At 65.3% G+C, this 16,699-nt stretch overlaps 3 protein-coding genes across 3 annotated transcripts; 1 reads left to right on the top strand and 2 right to left on the bottom strand.

Annotated features, from left to right (window-relative positions):
- Positions 1-224: 224 nt before the first annotated feature.
- RHOBADRAFT_48668 (uncharacterized protein) lies at positions 225-6,695 on the top strand (the record flags this gene model as incomplete). The annotated part of the gene is made up of 28 exons (XM_018415170.1): positions 225-583; positions 666-779; positions 849-866; positions 934-1,009; positions 1,089-1,283; positions 1,350-2,049; positions 2,120-2,296; positions 2,404-2,629; positions 2,698-2,772; positions 2,844-2,914; positions 2,978-3,044; positions 3,110-3,128; positions 3,191-3,499; positions 3,581-3,721; positions 3,788-3,843; positions 3,915-4,090; positions 4,161-4,298; positions 4,367-4,818; positions 4,917-4,932; positions 5,003-5,104; positions 5,233-5,328; positions 5,399-5,435; positions 5,497-5,541; positions 5,615-5,855; positions 5,984-6,137; positions 6,245-6,320; positions 6,396-6,468; positions 6,555-6,695. The coding sequence occupies 28 exons, from the start codon at positions 225-227 to the stop codon at positions 6,687-6,689; spliced, it is 4,344 nt and encodes a 1,447-aa protein (XP_018269891.1). The 3' UTR covers positions 6,690-6,695.
- A 2,349-nt stretch (positions 6,696-9,044) lies between these two features.
- RHOBADRAFT_45133 (uncharacterized protein) lies at positions 9,045-10,594 on the bottom strand (the record flags this gene model as incomplete). Its single annotated transcript, XM_018414546.1, has 7 exons — positions 9,045-9,256; positions 9,370-9,480; positions 9,555-9,742; positions 9,832-10,093; positions 10,172-10,305; positions 10,373-10,412; positions 10,486-10,594. The coding sequence occupies 7 exons, from the start codon at positions 10,592-10,594 to the stop codon at positions 9,045-9,047; spliced, it is 1,056 nt and encodes a 351-aa protein (XP_018269890.1).
- Positions 10,595-11,314: 720 nt separating this feature from the next.
- RHOBADRAFT_54435 (uncharacterized protein) lies at positions 11,315-16,631 on the bottom strand. Its single transcript, XM_018417307.1, has 19 exons — positions 16,480-16,631; positions 16,200-16,411; positions 15,857-16,111; positions 15,525-15,785; positions 15,319-15,446; positions 14,911-15,246; positions 14,664-14,844; positions 14,489-14,599; positions 14,353-14,418; positions 14,024-14,290; positions 13,783-13,932; positions 13,421-13,712; positions 13,192-13,349; positions 12,950-13,103; positions 12,770-12,873; positions 12,390-12,707; positions 12,175-12,316; positions 12,037-12,087; positions 11,315-11,972 (listed from the first exon to the last, which is right to left on the bottom strand). The coding sequence occupies exons 1-19, from the start codon at positions 16,601-16,603 to the stop codon at positions 11,932-11,934; spliced, it is 3,351 nt and encodes a 1,116-aa protein (XP_018269889.1). The 5' UTR covers positions 16,604-16,631; the 3' UTR covers positions 11,315-11,931.
- Positions 16,632-16,699: the final 68 nt, after the last annotated feature.

Here is a 16,699-nt window from a genome sequence, read left to right as displayed (position 1 = left end):
AAGCACCTTCTCTCGACCCCCCGCCTCATCTCTCTCGAGCCATGTCGCTCGTCGGCAACTTTACGGCCAATGGCGACCGCGAGAACCGCCACAACGGCGTCGCCGCACTGGGCAACAAGGGCGAGCGCGACTATACCGGCGACATCTCGTCGAGCGAGGACGAGGAGACGCCCGAGGAGGCTCAGCGCCGCGCCGACCTGGAGGTGGCCGGCCTCGCTCGCACCATGAGCCGCCGCTCCGACGCGGTCGACAGCTCGAGCGACGACCCTCTGCGCCCGACGCCCGACTCGATCTTTGACCCTTGGTCGGACAACTTTGACGCTCGCGCGTGGGCCAAGGCCGTCTGGTCGCTCACCAACCTCGCCCACCGCACCGCCGGCGTCGCGTTCGAAAACCTGGGCGCGTACGGCTACGGCACCGACAGCGACTACCAGTCGACGGTCGGCAACATGCCGCTCAAGGCGTTCGGCATGCTCAAGGGCCTCGTCTCGCGCAACAAGGGCAAGCGCGTCCAGATCCTGAGCGGCGTCGACGGCCTCCTCGAGCCCGGCGACATGCTCGTCGTCCTCGGTCCTCCCGGCAGGTGTGTCCCCTTTCGTTCTCGCATCGAGGGAGAAGCGAGCGCACGGCACTGACCTTGGTCGTCGTCTCCGTTCCGCTCGCAGTGGCTGCTCGACCTTCCTCAAGACGCTCGCCGGCGAGACGCAGGGCTTCAAGGTCAACCCGGAGAGTAACATCAACTACAAGGGCATCACGCCCGAGCAGATGAAGAAGAATTTGTGCGTCGTCGCTTTCCACCGTCGCCGTCGTCGAGGTCGGTCACTGACCCACTCTTTCTCCTCTCACAGCGCCGGCGAGGCCATCTAGTGCGCCTCCCTTTTCACTCGTCGTTCGCGCTCGTGCACGAGATCCTAATGCCTTGCCCCGCAACAGCTCTGCCGAGACGGAGCAGCACTTCCCGCAACTCACGGTGGGCCAGACGCTCGAATTTGCTGCCGAGGCTCGCGCGGTGGGTCACCCTCTCACTCTCTCTCTCGGCGATACGACTTTCTCGGCAACGTGAGCCTGACCCTGCGACGTTCCTGCAGCCCCGCAACCCTCCCGGCGGCCTGAGCCAGCGCGAGTGGTCGAAGCAGTTCGCCGCCGTCATGATGGCCGTGTTCGGAATTTCCGACACGTACAGCGTCCGCGTCGGCAACGAGTACATCCGCGGCGTGTCGGGCGGTCAGCGCAAGCGTGTCTCGATCGCCGAGGTCGCCCTCGCCGGCTCTCCCCTCACCTTCGTGCGCTCGCTCCCCTCTTTTCCTCCCCTCCTTCCACCCGACACTGATGTCCTTCCTCGCTCGCAGTGGGACAACTCGACTCGCGGCCTCGACTCGGCGACGGCCGTCTCGTTCTGCCAGTCGGTCCGCAACTCGGTCGAGCTCACCGGCGGCGTCGCGAGCGTCGCCATCTACCAGGCGCCGCAGCCGGCGTACGACTGCTTCACCAAGGCGATCGTCCTGTACGAGGGCCACAGCATCTGGTTCGGCCCCGTCGACAAGGCCAAGCAGTACTTCGTCGACATGGGCTTTGAGTGCCCCGAGCAGCAGACGGTCCCCGACTTCCTCACGAGCCTGACGTCGGCGACCGAGCGCCGAGCCCGCCAAGGGTGGGAGACTCGCGTTCCTCGCACGCCGCAAGAGTTCGAGGCGCGTTGGAAGGCGAGCGACGAGTACCGCGCCCTCAAGGCCCAGCTCGCCGAGTACAACCAGCAGCACCCGCTCAATGGCGACGAGCTCGAGACGTTCAAGGCCGCTCGTCGCGACGTCCAGTCGAAGCACGTCCGCCCGGCGTCGCCGTTCACCCTCAGCTACCGCGCCCAGGTCGCTCTCTGCCTGCGCCGCGGCTTCTGGCGGCTCAAGGCCGACCCGTCCCTCACCATCTTCCAGCTCTTCGGCAACTCATCGATGGCTCTCGTCGTCTCGTCCGTCTTCTACAACCTTGCGCCGACGACGGCAACCTTCTACTCGCGAGGCGCGCTCCTCTTCTTCGCGATCCTGCTCAACGGTCCGTTCCGTCCTCCACCTTCCTCCCCTCCTTCCCTCGCGCCGCCCTGACCCTCTCCTCGCCTCCTCAGCCTTTGGTTCCGCCCTCGAGATCCTCACGCTGTACTCGCAACGCCCGATCGTCGACAAGCAGTCGCGGTACGCGTTCTACCACCCCTCGGCCGAGGCGTTCGCGTCGATGGCGACCGACCTGCCGTACAAGATCCTCAACGCGATCTGCTTCAACACGATCATCTACTTCATGACGAGTCCGTCCCGCTTCCTCTTCCTCTCTCTCAAGAACGTCCCGGGTTGACCTTCTCGTCCGTCCCCGTCTTACCTCCTCTTCCCCTCCCTCCTTCCTTCCCTCTCTCAGACCTCAATCGTCAAGCAGGCAACTTCTTCTTCTTCGTCTTGGTCTCGTTCACCCTCACCCTCGTCATGAGCATGTTCTTCCGATCGGTCGGCGCCCTGTCGCGGTCCCTGTCGCAAGCGCTCGTCCCGGCCGCCCTCCTCATCCTCGCGCTCGTCCTGTACACCGGTTTCGCCATCCCGACGCGGTACATGCTCGGCTGGATCAGCTGGATCCGCTACCTCAACCCGTGCGTCCCCCTTTCCTCTCGTCCCTGCACTCGTCGCCTTCCTAACCTCGACGCCCTCGCCCGCGCAGGATCCAGTACGGCTTCGAGAGCCTCATGGTCAACGAGTTCTGGGGCCAGCAGTACCGGTGTGCGGCAACGGTCCCGTACGTCCCCCTCTCGCTGCCTCTCGTCCCAGGTCGCGCTCGAAGCTCACGAGCCCGCCTTTCCCTCGCAGATCTGGGCCGGGCTATCCCGACGCTTCTTCGCCGAACGTCGTCTGCTCGGTCGCCGGAGCTATCCCTGGCAGTGCGTCCTCTTCCTTCTTCGTGCGCGTGCGCGAAACGACGGCCTGACGACCCTCCTCGACAGCTCTTTTCGTCGACGGCGCCGAGTACATCGGTCAGACCTACCAGTACTACCACTCGCACAAGTGGCGGTGCGTCTCCATCTCTCTCCATCTTCTCGAGGGACGCTCTGACCTGTTCTGCCCCCGCCCTGCAGCAACTACGGCATCCTCTGGGTGCGTCCTGCCCTCCCTTTCCTCTGCCTGCCCCGCCGGGCTCACTCTTTTCTCTCTCGCAGGTCTTCCTCATCGGCCTTATGCTCCTGTACCTCGCCGCGAGCGAGTACATCTCCGAGGCCAAGTCGAAGGGCGAGATCAAGCTGTACCCGCGCACCCGCCAGCCCAAGCACTCGAAGCACGAGGGCGACGACGACGTCGAGTCGGGCATGTCGGGCCGCACTGCGCGCAACGAGGACGAGGTCGTCGACGCCAAGGACGTCAACATCAAGCGCCAGACGGCCATCTTCCACTGGGAGAACCTGAGCCTCGACATCCCGGTCAAGGGCGGCACGCGCAGGCTCCTCGACGGCGTCGACGGCTGGGTCAAGGTGCGCCCCTCTTTTCCTCCCTCCTCTCGGTTCGGCGATTCGCGGTGAGCGGGACTGACGGCTCGCGGCGCCTCTCTGCAGCCCGGCACCCTCACGGCGCTCATGGGCGTCTCTGGCGCCGGCAAGACGACGCTTCTGGACACGCTCGCCTCTCGGTTCACGGTCGGCGTCATCACGGGCAACATCCTCGTCGACGGCAACCCGCGCGACGATAGCTTCCAGGTGCGCTCGTCGGCCTTCCCAAGTGAGGTCTCCAGGACCCGACTGACCGTCCCTCTCCCTTTTCAGCGCAAGACCGGCTATGTTCAGCAGCAGGACCTTCACCTCGAGACGGCGACTGTTCGGTGCGTCGTCGACGTCGTCCTCATCGACCGAGAGAGCGGGCACTGACCTTTCCTCCTCTCCCGAACCACAGCGAGGCCCTCCAGTTCTCGGCCCTTCTTCGCCAGCCCGCCAGCACCCCTCGCGCCGAGAAGCTCGCCTACGTCGAGGAGATCCTCAAGCTGCTCGGCATGGACAAGTACGCCGACGCCGTCGTCGGTCGCCTCGGCGAGGGCCTAAACGTCGAGGAGCGCAAGCGCCTGTCGATCGGTGCGCTCCCGTTTCTCCTCCTCGTCACCTCCTCTCTACCTGACTGACATACCCTCTCGTGCTCGTACAGGCGTCGAGATGGTCGCCAAGCCTGAGCTTCTCCTGTTCCTCGACGAGCCGTCCAGTGGCCTCGACTCGCAGACGTCGTGGTCGATCCTCGACCTTCTCGAGACGCTCAAGAACAACGGCCAGGCCATCCTCTGCACGAGTGCGTCCCTCTCACTCGTCTGGAGCGACCTCGTACGGGTCCTGATCGTCTCCTCGTCCCCCTCGCAGTCCACCAGCCCTCGGCCATGCTCTTTGCCCGCTTCGACCGCCTCCTGTTCCTCGCCAGGGGCGGAAAAACGATCTACTACGGGAGTGTTGGCGACGAGTCGCACGTCCTGCGCGAGTACTTTGAGCGCAACGGCTCGGCCAAGTTTCCGCCCGGCGTCAACCCCGCCGAGTTCATGCTCGAGGTCATCGGCGCCGCACCTGGGTCTCACTCCGACATCGACTGGCACCAGACGTGGCTCGACAGCCCTGAGCGCGCGGCCGTCAAGGAGGAACTGCGTCAACTCGCCGCCAACCCCAAGGTCGTCGACAAGTCGCAGGAGGACAAGTGGGCCTACACCGAGTTCGCCGTCCCGCTCCGCTCCCAGTTCTGGGAGGTCCAGAAGCGTGTCTTCCAGCAGTACTGGCGCACGCCCGTCTACATCTACTCCAAGGCCACCCTCTGCACCCTCGTCGTGAGTTTTCATCTCTCTCTCTCTCTCTCTCGACCACCTTCTCCCCTTCTTTCGCGCCGTCGTCAGGCCGTCACTGACTTATTCTGCGCGTTCCACAGGCTCTCTTCATCGGCTGTACGTCGCTCCCTGTACCCTCGAGTCGTTCGTCGAGCCCGTCCTGACCTGCCTCGCTCGTCGACCGCAGTCTCGTTCTTCGACGCCGGCACGTCGATCCAGGGCCTACAGAACCAGCTCTTTGCGGTCTTCCTTCTCTTCACCGTCTTCGGCCAGCTCGTGCAGCAGATCAGTGCGTCCACTCGTCCTTTTCTCCTTCCCCACCTCCCCGCCCCCTCTTTCTCCCCTTTCCTTCTCTTCCCTCCCTCTTTTTCCCTACCCCCCTCGTCCGTGACTGACTCTCTACTCTCTCTGTCACAGTGCCCCAGTTCGTCAAGCAGCGCGAGAGCTACGAGGTGCGCGAGCGCCCGAGCCGCACGTACAGCTGGATCATGTTTATGCTCTCCAACATCATCGGTGCGTCCTCCTCGTCCCCCTTCTTCACCCTCGACGACTCACATGAACTGACACTCTCCCCTTGTCGCAGTCGAGCTCCCGTGGAACACCCTCATGGCCGTCATCATGTGCGTCCCCTCTCGTGCTCGTTCGTCGAGTTCTAGCACTCACAGCCTCGCTCCCTCGCAGGTACTTCTGCCTCTACTACCCGGTCGGCTTCTACAAAAACGCTGGGTGCGTCGCGCTCGTCAATAGCCTCTCGTCGTCGTCGCGGGAGCCTGAACTGACCTTTCGACCTCGCGCGCAGCGACGACGTCCACGTTCGGGGCTTCCTCTTCTTCCTCTTCGTCTGGGTCTTCCTCCTCTTCACAAGCACGTTCGCCCACATGGTTATCGCCTTCAACGATACGGCCGAAAACGGAGGAAATCTCGCGAACTTGGCTTTTTCGCTCTGCCTCATCTTCTGTGGCGTTCTCGCCACCCCGTCGACGTTCCCAGGCTTTTGGGTATTCATGTATAGGGTTTCGCCGTTCACGTATCTCGCTGAGGTACGTCCAGCGCTCCCTCGTCGAGCGCCTTCTTCCTCCTCCTTCCTCCCCCTTCCTCCTTCCTCCTCCTCCTCCCCACGCCGCAGCCTCGTTCTGCCGAACCCAGGACTGACCCTCGTGACGCACAGGGCCTCCTCTCGGCCGCCGTCGGCGGCACGTCGGTGCAATGCGCCCCGCAAGAGCTCATCAACATCACGCCGCCCGCCGGCCAGTCGTGCGGCGACTACATGGGGCCCTACGTGTCGGTCGCAGGTGGCACGCTCAACCAGGCCAACGGCGCATGTGCGTCCCCCTTTCCCCGTCGTCGATCGAGCCCATTTGGCGTCGTCGACGTCGTCGCCTTCCTCCCGCACGGACCGCGCATTGACGAATCCTCGCCACCCCTGCAGGCTCGTACTGCCAGATCGCCGACACCAACACGTTCCTGCGCTCGTTCTCGTACGACTTTGGCAACCGCTGGCGCGAGTGCGTCCTCTCTCCTCCCCTCTTTCGTCGTCGTCGGCGCAGTCGCTCACCTCGGCGCGCTTCTCCTCGTCACAGCTTTGGCATCTTGTGGGCGTTCATCATCTTCAACGTCGTCGCCGCCCTGGTCTTCTACTACCTCGCGCGCATGGTCCGTCCCCTCCTCTCTCGCACCTCGTCGCCGCGTCGGGGCCTCGCACTGACTCTTGCCCGCGCCTGTCACCTTGTCCGCCACAGCCAAAGAAGAGCCGCAAGCAGAAGAAGGAGGAAAAGGCCGCTGCTCGGGCTGCGCAGAACAAGGGCGCCGCCGACAAGGGCGCCGACAAGGGCGCCGACAAGGGCGCCGACAAGGTCGCCGCCGAGAAGCACTAGTTCCCCCTCCCCTTTCTCCTCCTCCACGCCTTCCCTTCTCCATATCTTACCCTAATACTAGAAGTGCCTTGCCCACGTCGTCATCGTCTCGTCAGAGTCCCGTCCCCTGTAATACTCGTCCGTCGCCGTCGACCTTTTCCCCTGTCCTTCCGCCGCTGCGAGAGCGCTCCTCTCGTCGCTGAAAGGGGCGACGCACTTGGCTATGCCGAACAGTGTTCACAGTAGCTCGAGGGCGAGTGGCGCGTCTCACGAGAGCGAGGGACCGAGCGCGGGAGGAGAAACTCGGCTTGGAGAAGAAGCTCGAGGAGCAGGTGGACTCGCTCGTTCTTTCCCGCTCCTTTTCGCTCGCCCAGGCTGCTCGATTCAAGCTCAGAGGGCTACTCGACAGGTCTGCCTAGCGGCCGAGGCGAACGAGGAGCAGCAGAGAGAGTTTTCCCTCGGCAGCTGTCCACTTGAGAAGGCTCGCTCGGACCCTCTCCACGAGCCGCCTCGCACTGCTCTCTCGTCGGTCGCTCGTTGCTCGACCGTCGTCACACAGTGCTCAGAGCGCCGCAGCGGTTCGGGCAGTCCAGTTTTGCGGGCGCACAAAGGACCGGCGCCTCCTCGACCTCCCTTTTCTACGCCAAGCCGAGCTGGCGTTCCCGTTCCACGTCAGCGCAAGCGAGCCCATCGTCGAACGGTCGCCTCGACAGGTCGACCGAGCGATGCTGGACCGAGAAAGAGCGGGGTCTGAGCGCGAGAACTGGCCCTCCCTTCCTCGACTTCCTCCTCGACTTCCTCCTTGACGTCGAGTCGAGCGAGTCACGTTGCGAGGCGGTATCGCGGGAGGCGCGAGGCTCGAGCAGCCGCCTCAAGCCGTCGATCGAGAGCTACGCCGGTCCAGGAGGCGCAGGATGGCGAGCTCGCGGCCGACCTTCTCCTGCTCACCGTCCTCGGCTCAGGGTCAAGCAGCAAATCCCGAGCGCTCGTCCTTTCCGGCCAGCACGTCGAGGATCTGTCCGCTGAAGCTCCGCGATACTGTACAGCGCGTCTCGAGAGCGGTAGAGCGAAAGCGAACGCGCCGAGTACATACGAGCTGCGGCGCTTTGACCTCGACTTGACGCTCGGAAAGCTCGCAAGGTCCAGCGCACGGTCGACGGACCTCTCGAGCTACACTCTGCCGAGCTCTGAAGCGAGCCTCGCAAGTCCAGGAGCAGACTCGGGAGCACATTTCGAGCGAGCAGCTGGCTTGTCCTCTTCTCGAGGGCGAATCGCCCTCTGATCGCTCGCATTTTGCTCGCTCGGGCTTCGGTACGGGGCACACACCTCTCAGAGCTGATCCTCGAACAAACGCGAGCCCTGTAGCAGCAGGAGGAGAGGGTAGAAGAGCGAGAATGTGGGGAAGTGACGAGCCGAGCCGGCGCGCGCGCCCTCCTCGTCCGGCGTTTTTCCTCGCTCCTCGCTCGCCATCTCGCGCAAGGGGGGTGTTGTAGGGTACCCAGATGTGCAACAGAAAATGCTCGAGACGATGGCGACCTTCCCGAGCTCGAGCGTGTCGAGGTGCGAGAGGGAGGACCGGCGGGAGGTGAACCCGATGCGTGTGGCGTGCGCCAACAAAGTAGTACTTTCCTTTGTCGAACCAGTCAGGGTCATTAGCTCTCTTCCGAGTATAAAGCTACGGGATTACCTCGAGGAATTGGGGCAGACACTGGGCTGATAAAGATTAGGCTAGAGCGTCGCCACGCCGCCGGCATGCTACTCGGATTACCAGTCGCACCCCGGCCGCGCCGCGCGCCAACCCTACTCTTTTGTTGCGTTTCGCGTCCGCGCCGTACTCGTCCTCGCTCCTTTTTGCGCTCCTTTCGCTCGCCCAAGCTGCTCGGGTCGAGCTCAGAGTGCTACTCGACAGGTCTGCTTTGCACTTGAGGCGAATGAGGAGCAGGAGCGAGAGTTTTCCCTCGGCAGCGGTCCACTTGAGAAGGCTCGCTCGGACCGTCTCCACGAGCCGCCTCGCACTGCTCTCTCGTTCGTCGGTCGCTCGTCCCTCGAGCGTCGTCATTCAGTGCGCAGAAGGAGGGAGCAGCTTCGCGGTGGCGTGACCTCGACTCCTCGTTCTCGCTGGCAAGCTCCTCTCCTGCTCGCTCTTCTTTCGCTCGAAAAAACCCTCCAGAAGCGGGGCGAGGCGCAGCTCTCGACGGGAAGAAGAAGAGAGAGAGAGAGAGAGAGAGAGAGAGAGAGAGAGAGAGAAAGAGAGAGAGAGAGAGAGAGAGAAAGCGCGAGAGCGAGAGAGAGGCGAAAAGTGAGGGCAAAGCTTGAATGCAAAGGCGCCGACGAGGCGAGAGGGGGAGGCTACGGCAGATGGAGGGAGAGGGCTCCTCACGAGCGCGACACAACGACGACCGCCGCCTCGAACTGCTCGCGTCCCTCGACGGCCGCCCAGCCCTGGCGCACCCCGCCCTCGTCAAAGTTGAACTGCTTGACCGGCGCGCGCAGGCCGTGCTTGTCGGCGAGCTGCATGGCGTGCTCGAGCTGCTTGTGCGTGACGAGGGGCTGGCCGTGCAGCGTCATCGACTTGGCGAGGATGTTGGCTGTGCGGCGAGGTCGAGGAGGCGAGGTCGAGAGGGAGGAGGAGGAGGAGGGAGAGGGTCAGTGTGGGCCTCGAGATCTCGAGCCGGCGAGAGAGAGAGCGCGAGGAACGCACCGATCGGGAGCTGCATCGCCTGGTCCTGGCGAGGCGAGAGGAGGACGATCGAAGAGTGGAAGCGGCAGCCGTCGAGGAGCTGCTCGACCTGCTGAATCGGCATGTCGACGCCTGCGAGTCGTGCGGGACCGAGTGGGTCAGTGCGTCGTCCGTCGACGACCTCGAGAGAGAGAGCGCGGACGCACACATGATGCCCTGGGCGCCGCCGAGCTTCTTGAGCTCGTCGGCGACGTTGTGCTTGCCGACGACGACGAGGCAGTCGTCCTTGAGGCCGTAGTCGCCGGCCGACCAGCGGTCCGACGTGGCGACGAGGATCACCTTGCGGTCCTGCTTGGCCATCTTGATCGTGTCGAGCGCGACCTTGACAAAGCCGCTGCGAGAGGGAGGGGGAGTACGGTGGTGCGAGGGTCAGTGCCGCGTCGTCGTCGACACAGAGAGAGAGAGAGAGGGAGAGGGACGCACCCTTGACCGTACACGACGAGGACGCCGTCGCCCTTGAAGCCCATCCGCTCGTTGAGGTCCTTGACGAGGCGACGCTCGGCGTCGTTCATGCGCTTGAGCTCGTCGTGGCAGCGCTCGTGCGCGACCCAGACGCGCGTCGCGTCAAACGCGCAGATGGGCGCCTCGAGGTGCTTGTCGCCCGAGTGGAACGACTTGGGCAGCTCGATGACCATGGCCTCGTTGACGGCGACGTACTCGGCGAGGCCGCGCATGAACGTGATGGCTGCGAGCGTAAGAGTGTGTCAGTCGCAGGTCCTCGTCGACGTAGACGAGGCAGAGAGAGAGAGAGACGGGGACGGACCGACGACGAGCGTGCCCTCCTTGAGGTTGCGCTTGCCCTGCTGCGCCGCCTTGGCGATCTCGCCGACGACGACGCCGCCCGGGATCATCGGGTAGCGCATGTCCGGGAGCAGGTCGTGCTTGAGGAGCTCGTCGCTGCGGGCGGGCGAGGGAGGGTCAGCTCTCGGTCGAGGCTCGTGCGCGAAAGGAGAGGGGGACGCACGTCGAGTGGAGGCCGCACACGTGGACCTTGATGACGCACTCTGCGAGACGAGGACAGAGTCAGTCTCGACCTCGACGACGACGACGACGACGAGGAGAGAGAGGGAGACGCACCGTCGGCCTTGACCTCGCCGAGCTGCGTCGGCTTGATCTCGAGCTGCCCGTTCTTCTCGGTGAACTGGGCGGCGCGGAACTGGTCGGGAATGTTCATCGTCGACTGCATGATGGGGCTGAGAGGTGGTGGTGGTGGTGGTGGGTGAGGGTGAGGGTGAGGACGAGGAGGGACGAGGGAGGTCGTCGAAGGGGGAGGGGGCAAGAGTGGGAGGAAGGAGGGAGAGAGGCGTGCGCGAGAGCGAGGCCGTTCTTGTGCGAGACCGAGGGCGAGCGAGTTGCTGCGGCTCTCCTTGACCGAGGGTGAGGGTCCGGCGAGAAGGGGAAAGGAGACGCCGCATACAGCGGACGGTTCGAGCGACGGCGAGGCCGGACGGCGCCCGACGCTGCGTGCGAGGGCTCGAGAGGTGCAAGGAAGGTGGGAGAGGCCGTCGAGATAGGCGCGGCGGCCACAGGTGGCGAGGACGAGGCGGGAGAGCGGAAGAGGCGACTTGAGAAGGCCGCGAGTCGATGTAGGCGGCGCCGGATCGAGGGGCGCAAGAGCGCACAGGGTACAACAGAGCTAGCCTGCGTGAGGCACGTGACAGTGTCAGGCTCGCGTCGGAGGAATTGGGTAAAGAGGGAGAGAAAGAGATGGCGCACCTCGAGCTCATGGCGACCAAGGAGAGAAGCACGCGCGGGACCGCTCTTCGAGGACAAGCGGACGAGCATGAAGCCTCGAGCTCGCCTGGCCAAGCCGACCGTGCCGCAGAAAGCTGCGGCTCCCGCTGCTCGAGCCTCTCCCCGCTCTGCCGCCCTCTCAAGCCCAGATCGTCCCGACGCCGCCCTCGAGCACAGGAAGAAGCTGCCCGTCGTTGCTCGCCACTGCGCTCCCTCCGTCAGCTCCACATGCCCGGCCGCTCCTGCCATCTGTCGAAGCCGTCGCGCGCCGACGCACGCCCGCTGCCCTCCCTCGCTCGCCCACCGCGAGCGTCGCCGCGCCCCGGCGTCGCCGACGCCGAGCCCCGACCAGGACGACCGCCTCGACCGGACGGGCTCCTGCGCGGCGCGTGCGCGTCATGGCTCGACCCGGTCCCACCGCGTCCAGGACGAGGCCCGCCGCTCGCGCTCGTGGACGGCGACAGCGCCGGCGGCGGCGCAAGCGGGGCCGCCGGCTCGGGGCCGCCCGCCGGTCCTTGTACCGAGAGAGGGCGGGTTGGAAAACGCGACGAGGTTGGCGAGGAGAAGGAAGGGATGGGCGAGGGCGAGGCTGAAGTCGAGGTCGCCGTGTTGGTCGAGGACGGGGCCTGGTCGGGACGGGAGGCGGAAGAGCGTCATGACTGCCTCGTGCTGGGCACGAGAGAGGTTGACGACGAGAGAGTACAACAGGGGAGGGGCACAACGAGGAGATGGTCGAGGAGAGGAATCGACGAGGGGGAAGGGAGGGGGAAGGGAGGGGAACGAGAAGATTTAGGGAACGACCTGCACCTTGACGCCCTTGCGCCGGTTCTCTGCGAGGGTAGGGCGCAATCAGAGGGAGGACGGAAAGAAGAAGGAGAAGGGGGAGGGGCGTACCAGCGCCATAACTGAGGGCGAAACCTCGGCGTGCAAGCGTCTCCTTGAGGGCTGTCGACGGGGCTCACGAGTCAGTGACGCCGCTCGCACACAAACATGCTTCGCTCAGGGGAAGGAGAGAGAGAGAGAGAGACGCACCCTGCTTGTCGGCCTCCTCCTCGCGCGACTCGTAGTCGAGGACGAGCCGCTTGAGGCGCTCCTGCTCGGCCTTGTTCTGCTCGCGTTGCAGCGTTGAGCTCATCGCGATCGACGAGTCGCGAGGAATCTCCATGGCGAGGGCCTGCAGGGGAGTGACGAGGGTCAGGCGCGCTCGAGGAGAGAGAGGAAGAGGCGTGAAGAGGAAAGGGACGCACCTGCTGCTTGTTGCCCCGCTTCGTCAGGAGCGTGAACTGCATGCCGCGCTGCTCCTCCTGCGCCGCCGCATCGAGCTCCTCGACCGGTCGCTCCTCGGCCCTCTGCCGCCGGATGAGCGGGATGCCGACGTCGAGCGCGACCGGCTTGCGCTCGCGCTGCTCGCTCGACGAGACCATCATCTTGGCGAGCTCGCGCGCAAAGTCGTCCTCCTCGTCCTGCGTCATGGCGTGCGGGTCCCGACCGCGCTCGGCACCCTGGGCGTCCTCGTCGTCAAAGGCGGTCGGGTCGGCGAGCTCGTCGCCGTCGGTCGTGTCGTCCTGCGGGCGCAAACGCGTCAGGACTCGTCGCAGACCTCGACGTCAAATAAGGGAAGACGCACCTCGCTGTCGCCCTCGGTCTCGGAGCCGTCCTCGCCCTCCTCGTCTGCGCCCTGCCGCGGCCCGGCCTGCCCGTCCTGCTCCTCAACCTCCTCGTCCGGCAACGCTGCGGGTCCCGAGTGTCAGGGCAGCTCGACTATCAGGCCGAGGTGCAAGGGACGAGAGAGAGAGAGTCGGCGCACCGTCTTTGGCGACCGCAGCCATCATGTCGTCGACCGCAAAGGCCGCCTCGGGGTACGTCTGGAAGCGGACGAGCTTGGGGCGGACCTGCTCGAGCGTGTCCGAGTACATGAAGCCGACGTCCATCGGGAGCGCGCCCTTGACGAGCACGTACATCTGCGAGGGCGAGGCGGGTCAGCTCGTCGACGAGGGGAGGAGTCGGACGGCGACGAGGGTACGACGACGAGGAGAGGACGGGACGCACCTGGAAGAAGACGAGGAAGTTGTCGAGCTTCTTCTTGAGGGCGCCTCGGTCGAAGCAGGCGCCGCACGTGTCGAGGAGGGTGCACACGAGGCGGATGCGGAAGTAGTCGTCGGGCGAGTCGATCGGGGTCGGCGCGTCGGGCGAAGGGCGACCCTCGGCTGCACGAGAGGTGGACGTGAGTAAGAATACGAGGGCGAGGAAAGGGAGGGAGGAGCGAGAGGGGACGCACGGTGGCCGAAGGTGACGAGCGACCACAGCGTGTCGAACACGACGCGCGAGTCGACGACGCGGTAGTTGTACAGCTCGCCGAGGTACTTGACGGTCGCGACGCGCTGCTGGTTGTACTTGAAGTTGTTGACCTCCATGCCGGTGCGCACGTTCTCGAGCACGTCGTCGATGACACCGACGCTAAAGTCGGGGTGGTACCGGCCGAGGTCGTACAGGAGGACAGCGAACAGGTGCACGTTGCTGTACTTGATCTTCCAGACCTTGGTGAACGCGTTGTGGAGCTTGCGGACGACCTGCGTCGGCGACGAGGGCGAGAGTCAGTGCTCCGCACGAGCGCGAGGAGGAGAGGAGGTCCGGGCGCACAGCGGGGTCCTCCCAGTGGAGCTTGCGCAGCAGCTTGAGGACCTTGTCGCTCGAGTTGCGGTTGAGGACGTTGTAGAACAGGTGGCGCAGGTACAGCTGCATCGGCGTGCGCTCCTTGGGCGGGATGGCCGGGCGCTCGGGCGGGTCGCACTGCGGGTCGCTCACGCTCGTCAAGCCTGCCGATCGGCTTCCTGCTCCTTGCGAGCCGAGGCGTGATGCGGAAGAGAGAGAGGGTGCGCACCTGGTAGTAGGCGTTCTCGAGCATGGCCGACTGGCGCTCGTCGAGGTGCATGGCCGCCTTCTTGCGCTTGAACGTGTCGACGACCACCTTCATGCGCTCGCTCGTCGCCTCGCTGCGGAGGAGGAAGCGGCCGCACGCCTCGAGCACCGTGCAGAAGTTGTCGATGTTGGGGCCCGAGAAGTCGTCGAGGAGGACCTTGAAGATGTGGAAGATGACGTGTTCGGGCGTGACGCGGAACTTAGTGAGCTCGGCAACGAAGCGCAGGTTCTGTGTACGCCTGAGAGTCAGTAGGCGCCAGAGAGAGAGACGAGGTGGAGCGGCGGGCGCACCTTGGACCTGCTCTCACCGAGGTCGGCCTGCTTCTTGCGCTGCAGGTAACGGAACTCGTCCTCGAGCTGCGGGTGTGCCCTTCGTCAGGGTCGGTCGGGACGAGTGCGAGAACGAGAGAGAGGGAGTGGGACGTACGAGCGCGACGAGCTCCTTGCCGACATCGGGCATGAACGGGTTGAGGGTGCCGACGAGGCGAGCGTAGTACGGCAGGATGTCCTGGCGGTTCCTGCTGACCGAGCCGAGCGTCTGCAGCACTCGAGAGTCAGGGCGGGAACTCGACACGAGGGGGGACTGGGGAGAGGCGACGCACCTTGACGAGCCTTTTGCGGGCGGCCTTGCTGTTGAGGAAGGCGAACTCGAAGGCGATGGCGTCGATTGACGCCTTGGACGACGCCTCGGGCAGGCGCGCAAAGATGGCGTTGAGCTGCGCGGCAGGGCCGGACGGGATGGCCGGGTCCGGCTCGTTCGTGTCGAGTTTGGCGACCGGGTCCCTGCGCGAGGCGGGCAGAGTGAGCTGACCGGGCCGGCGAGCGCATGAGGAGAGGGGGACGACGCACTCGACAGGTTCATCCTCCCGTTCATCGTCGATGCGCATCTCCTCCTTGACCTCGCTCTCGACCGCCGCCGCCGACTCGACCGCCGCTCCCTCCCCCTCGACCCCCTTCTCGGTCTCGTCCGGGACGCCGAGGATCGCGCCCGGCACCTCGCCCCTCAGCTCGCGCAGGTCTTCGTAGAACTTGCGCTCCTCGTCGTCGGCCCACAGGCTCTGCGGGCCGAGGTCGTCGTTGCCGGTGCCGGCGGCGCCCGACGAGCCGGCCGTGACGAACGACGGGTTGAGCGACGACTGGAGGGACGGGAGAACCGGGAGCTGGAGCGACAGGAGCTCGGATAGCCTGCGGGCGAAGGTGAAAGGTCAGGGACGGGCGGGGTGAGGAGGGGGGAGGAAGGTCGCGAGAGGGGCGCACTGAGTGACGGACGCCCACCCTCGCTCCCACGACTTTACGGCCTTCTCGTAGTTCTTCTCGCGGTCCTCGAAGACCTCGCCCGAGCGGATGTAGGCCTCGTGGTTGCGCTTGTCTTGCTTTTGCAGGTCCTGTGGCCGGTGCGAGTGAGGTCAGGGTTCGGTCGCCGAGGACGCAGTGATCCTCGAGAAGTAGAGAGCGGGACGCACGACGTGAAGGCGCTGTTCGCGCTTGCCGAGGGCGTCAAAGTAGGCGACGAGGAGCTTGCGGAACTTGTCCTTCATCTCGCGCGGGACGAGCCCGTCGTCGACGTCTGCCCCCATGGCGGGAAAGTCGTGCGAGGACGGCTCGGCGCTGTCGCCTGTCGCGGCTGGAGGGTCGACGGGCGGAAGGTAGATGGGGCCGAGGTGTTTGGCGAAGGCGATGGCGAGAGGCGCGACGAGCGCGAGCGCCTCCTTGTCCGAGGTGAGCTGTTGCGGGTGAGGTAGGTCAGGGATTGGGCCGAGAGACACATGGAAAAGAAGGAGAAAGTGCCACGCACAAGGTCCTTGAGCGCAGCCCACGTCACCTCGCCCCGCACGCCTTTGCCCTCGCCCTTCCTGACGATCCCGACCGCCTCGAGCTCTCCGACGACGCGCAGCACGCCGCGCTGCTTGACGATGCGCGCGTTGTTCTCCTTGTCCTGGATGTCGCGGTCCGAGGCGGTCGAGGATGCGGGCTTGAGGCCCTGGAGGAGGAGCGAGGCGAAAGGAGGGGTGAACAGGTCGGGGAAGCGCTGATGGAGGGCCGAGACGACCTGGAGGGGCAGGACCGGGCGACAGATCAGTTTCTCTACTCACGAGGGACGGGCCAGGACACGCAGAGAGGGACTCGTTGCGACGCACCTCGACTGCGCCGGCCGTCTCTGCGGCCGTTTTGCACTTGCCGAGGCCCTCGACGACTGCGCCGACGGCCTCCTCGACGTACTTCTCGAGGCTGAGCTGGGCGATCTCGTTGAGGAGACCCGGGATGGCGGCGCTCGTGTTGAGGCTCGAGCGGAGCTTGACGAGGAGGGCGGTGTGGCGCTTGAGCGAGGTGTCGAGCTTGCCGAGGCCGTCTGCGGGGGCGGGGAGGGCGTGTCAGGGGGTGTGCACGGCAGTGTAGGGAGGTGGGGGCGGTGCGCACCTGGTGGCCCTGCGCGTTGCCAGGCGTCATTGTTGAGCTGGAGGAGCTCGAGGCGACGCTGCGCCCTCGCCTCCTTGGACGACTCTTTCGAGTCTGTCGCGGCAGCAGTGGCAGCAGTGGCCATGGTGCGCCTGCGTGCAGGTCGGCTCAAGAGGCGGCGAGCTGTGCGACGTCGATGGGAGATGAAGGAGAGAGTGCTTCGCCCACCTCGACCTCGCTC

The sequence above is a fragment of the Rhodotorula graminis genome (assembly GCF_001329695.1).
Source record: "Rhodotorula graminis WP1 unplaced genomic scaffold RHOBAscaffold_9, whole genome shotgun sequence".
NCBI classification, from domain to species: Eukaryota; Fungi; Basidiomycota; class Microbotryomycetes; order Sporidiobolales; family Sporidiobolaceae; genus Rhodotorula; species Rhodotorula graminis.
Note: the sequence above shows the minus strand (reverse complement) of the source record. Positions and strands in the feature narration are given on the sequence as shown.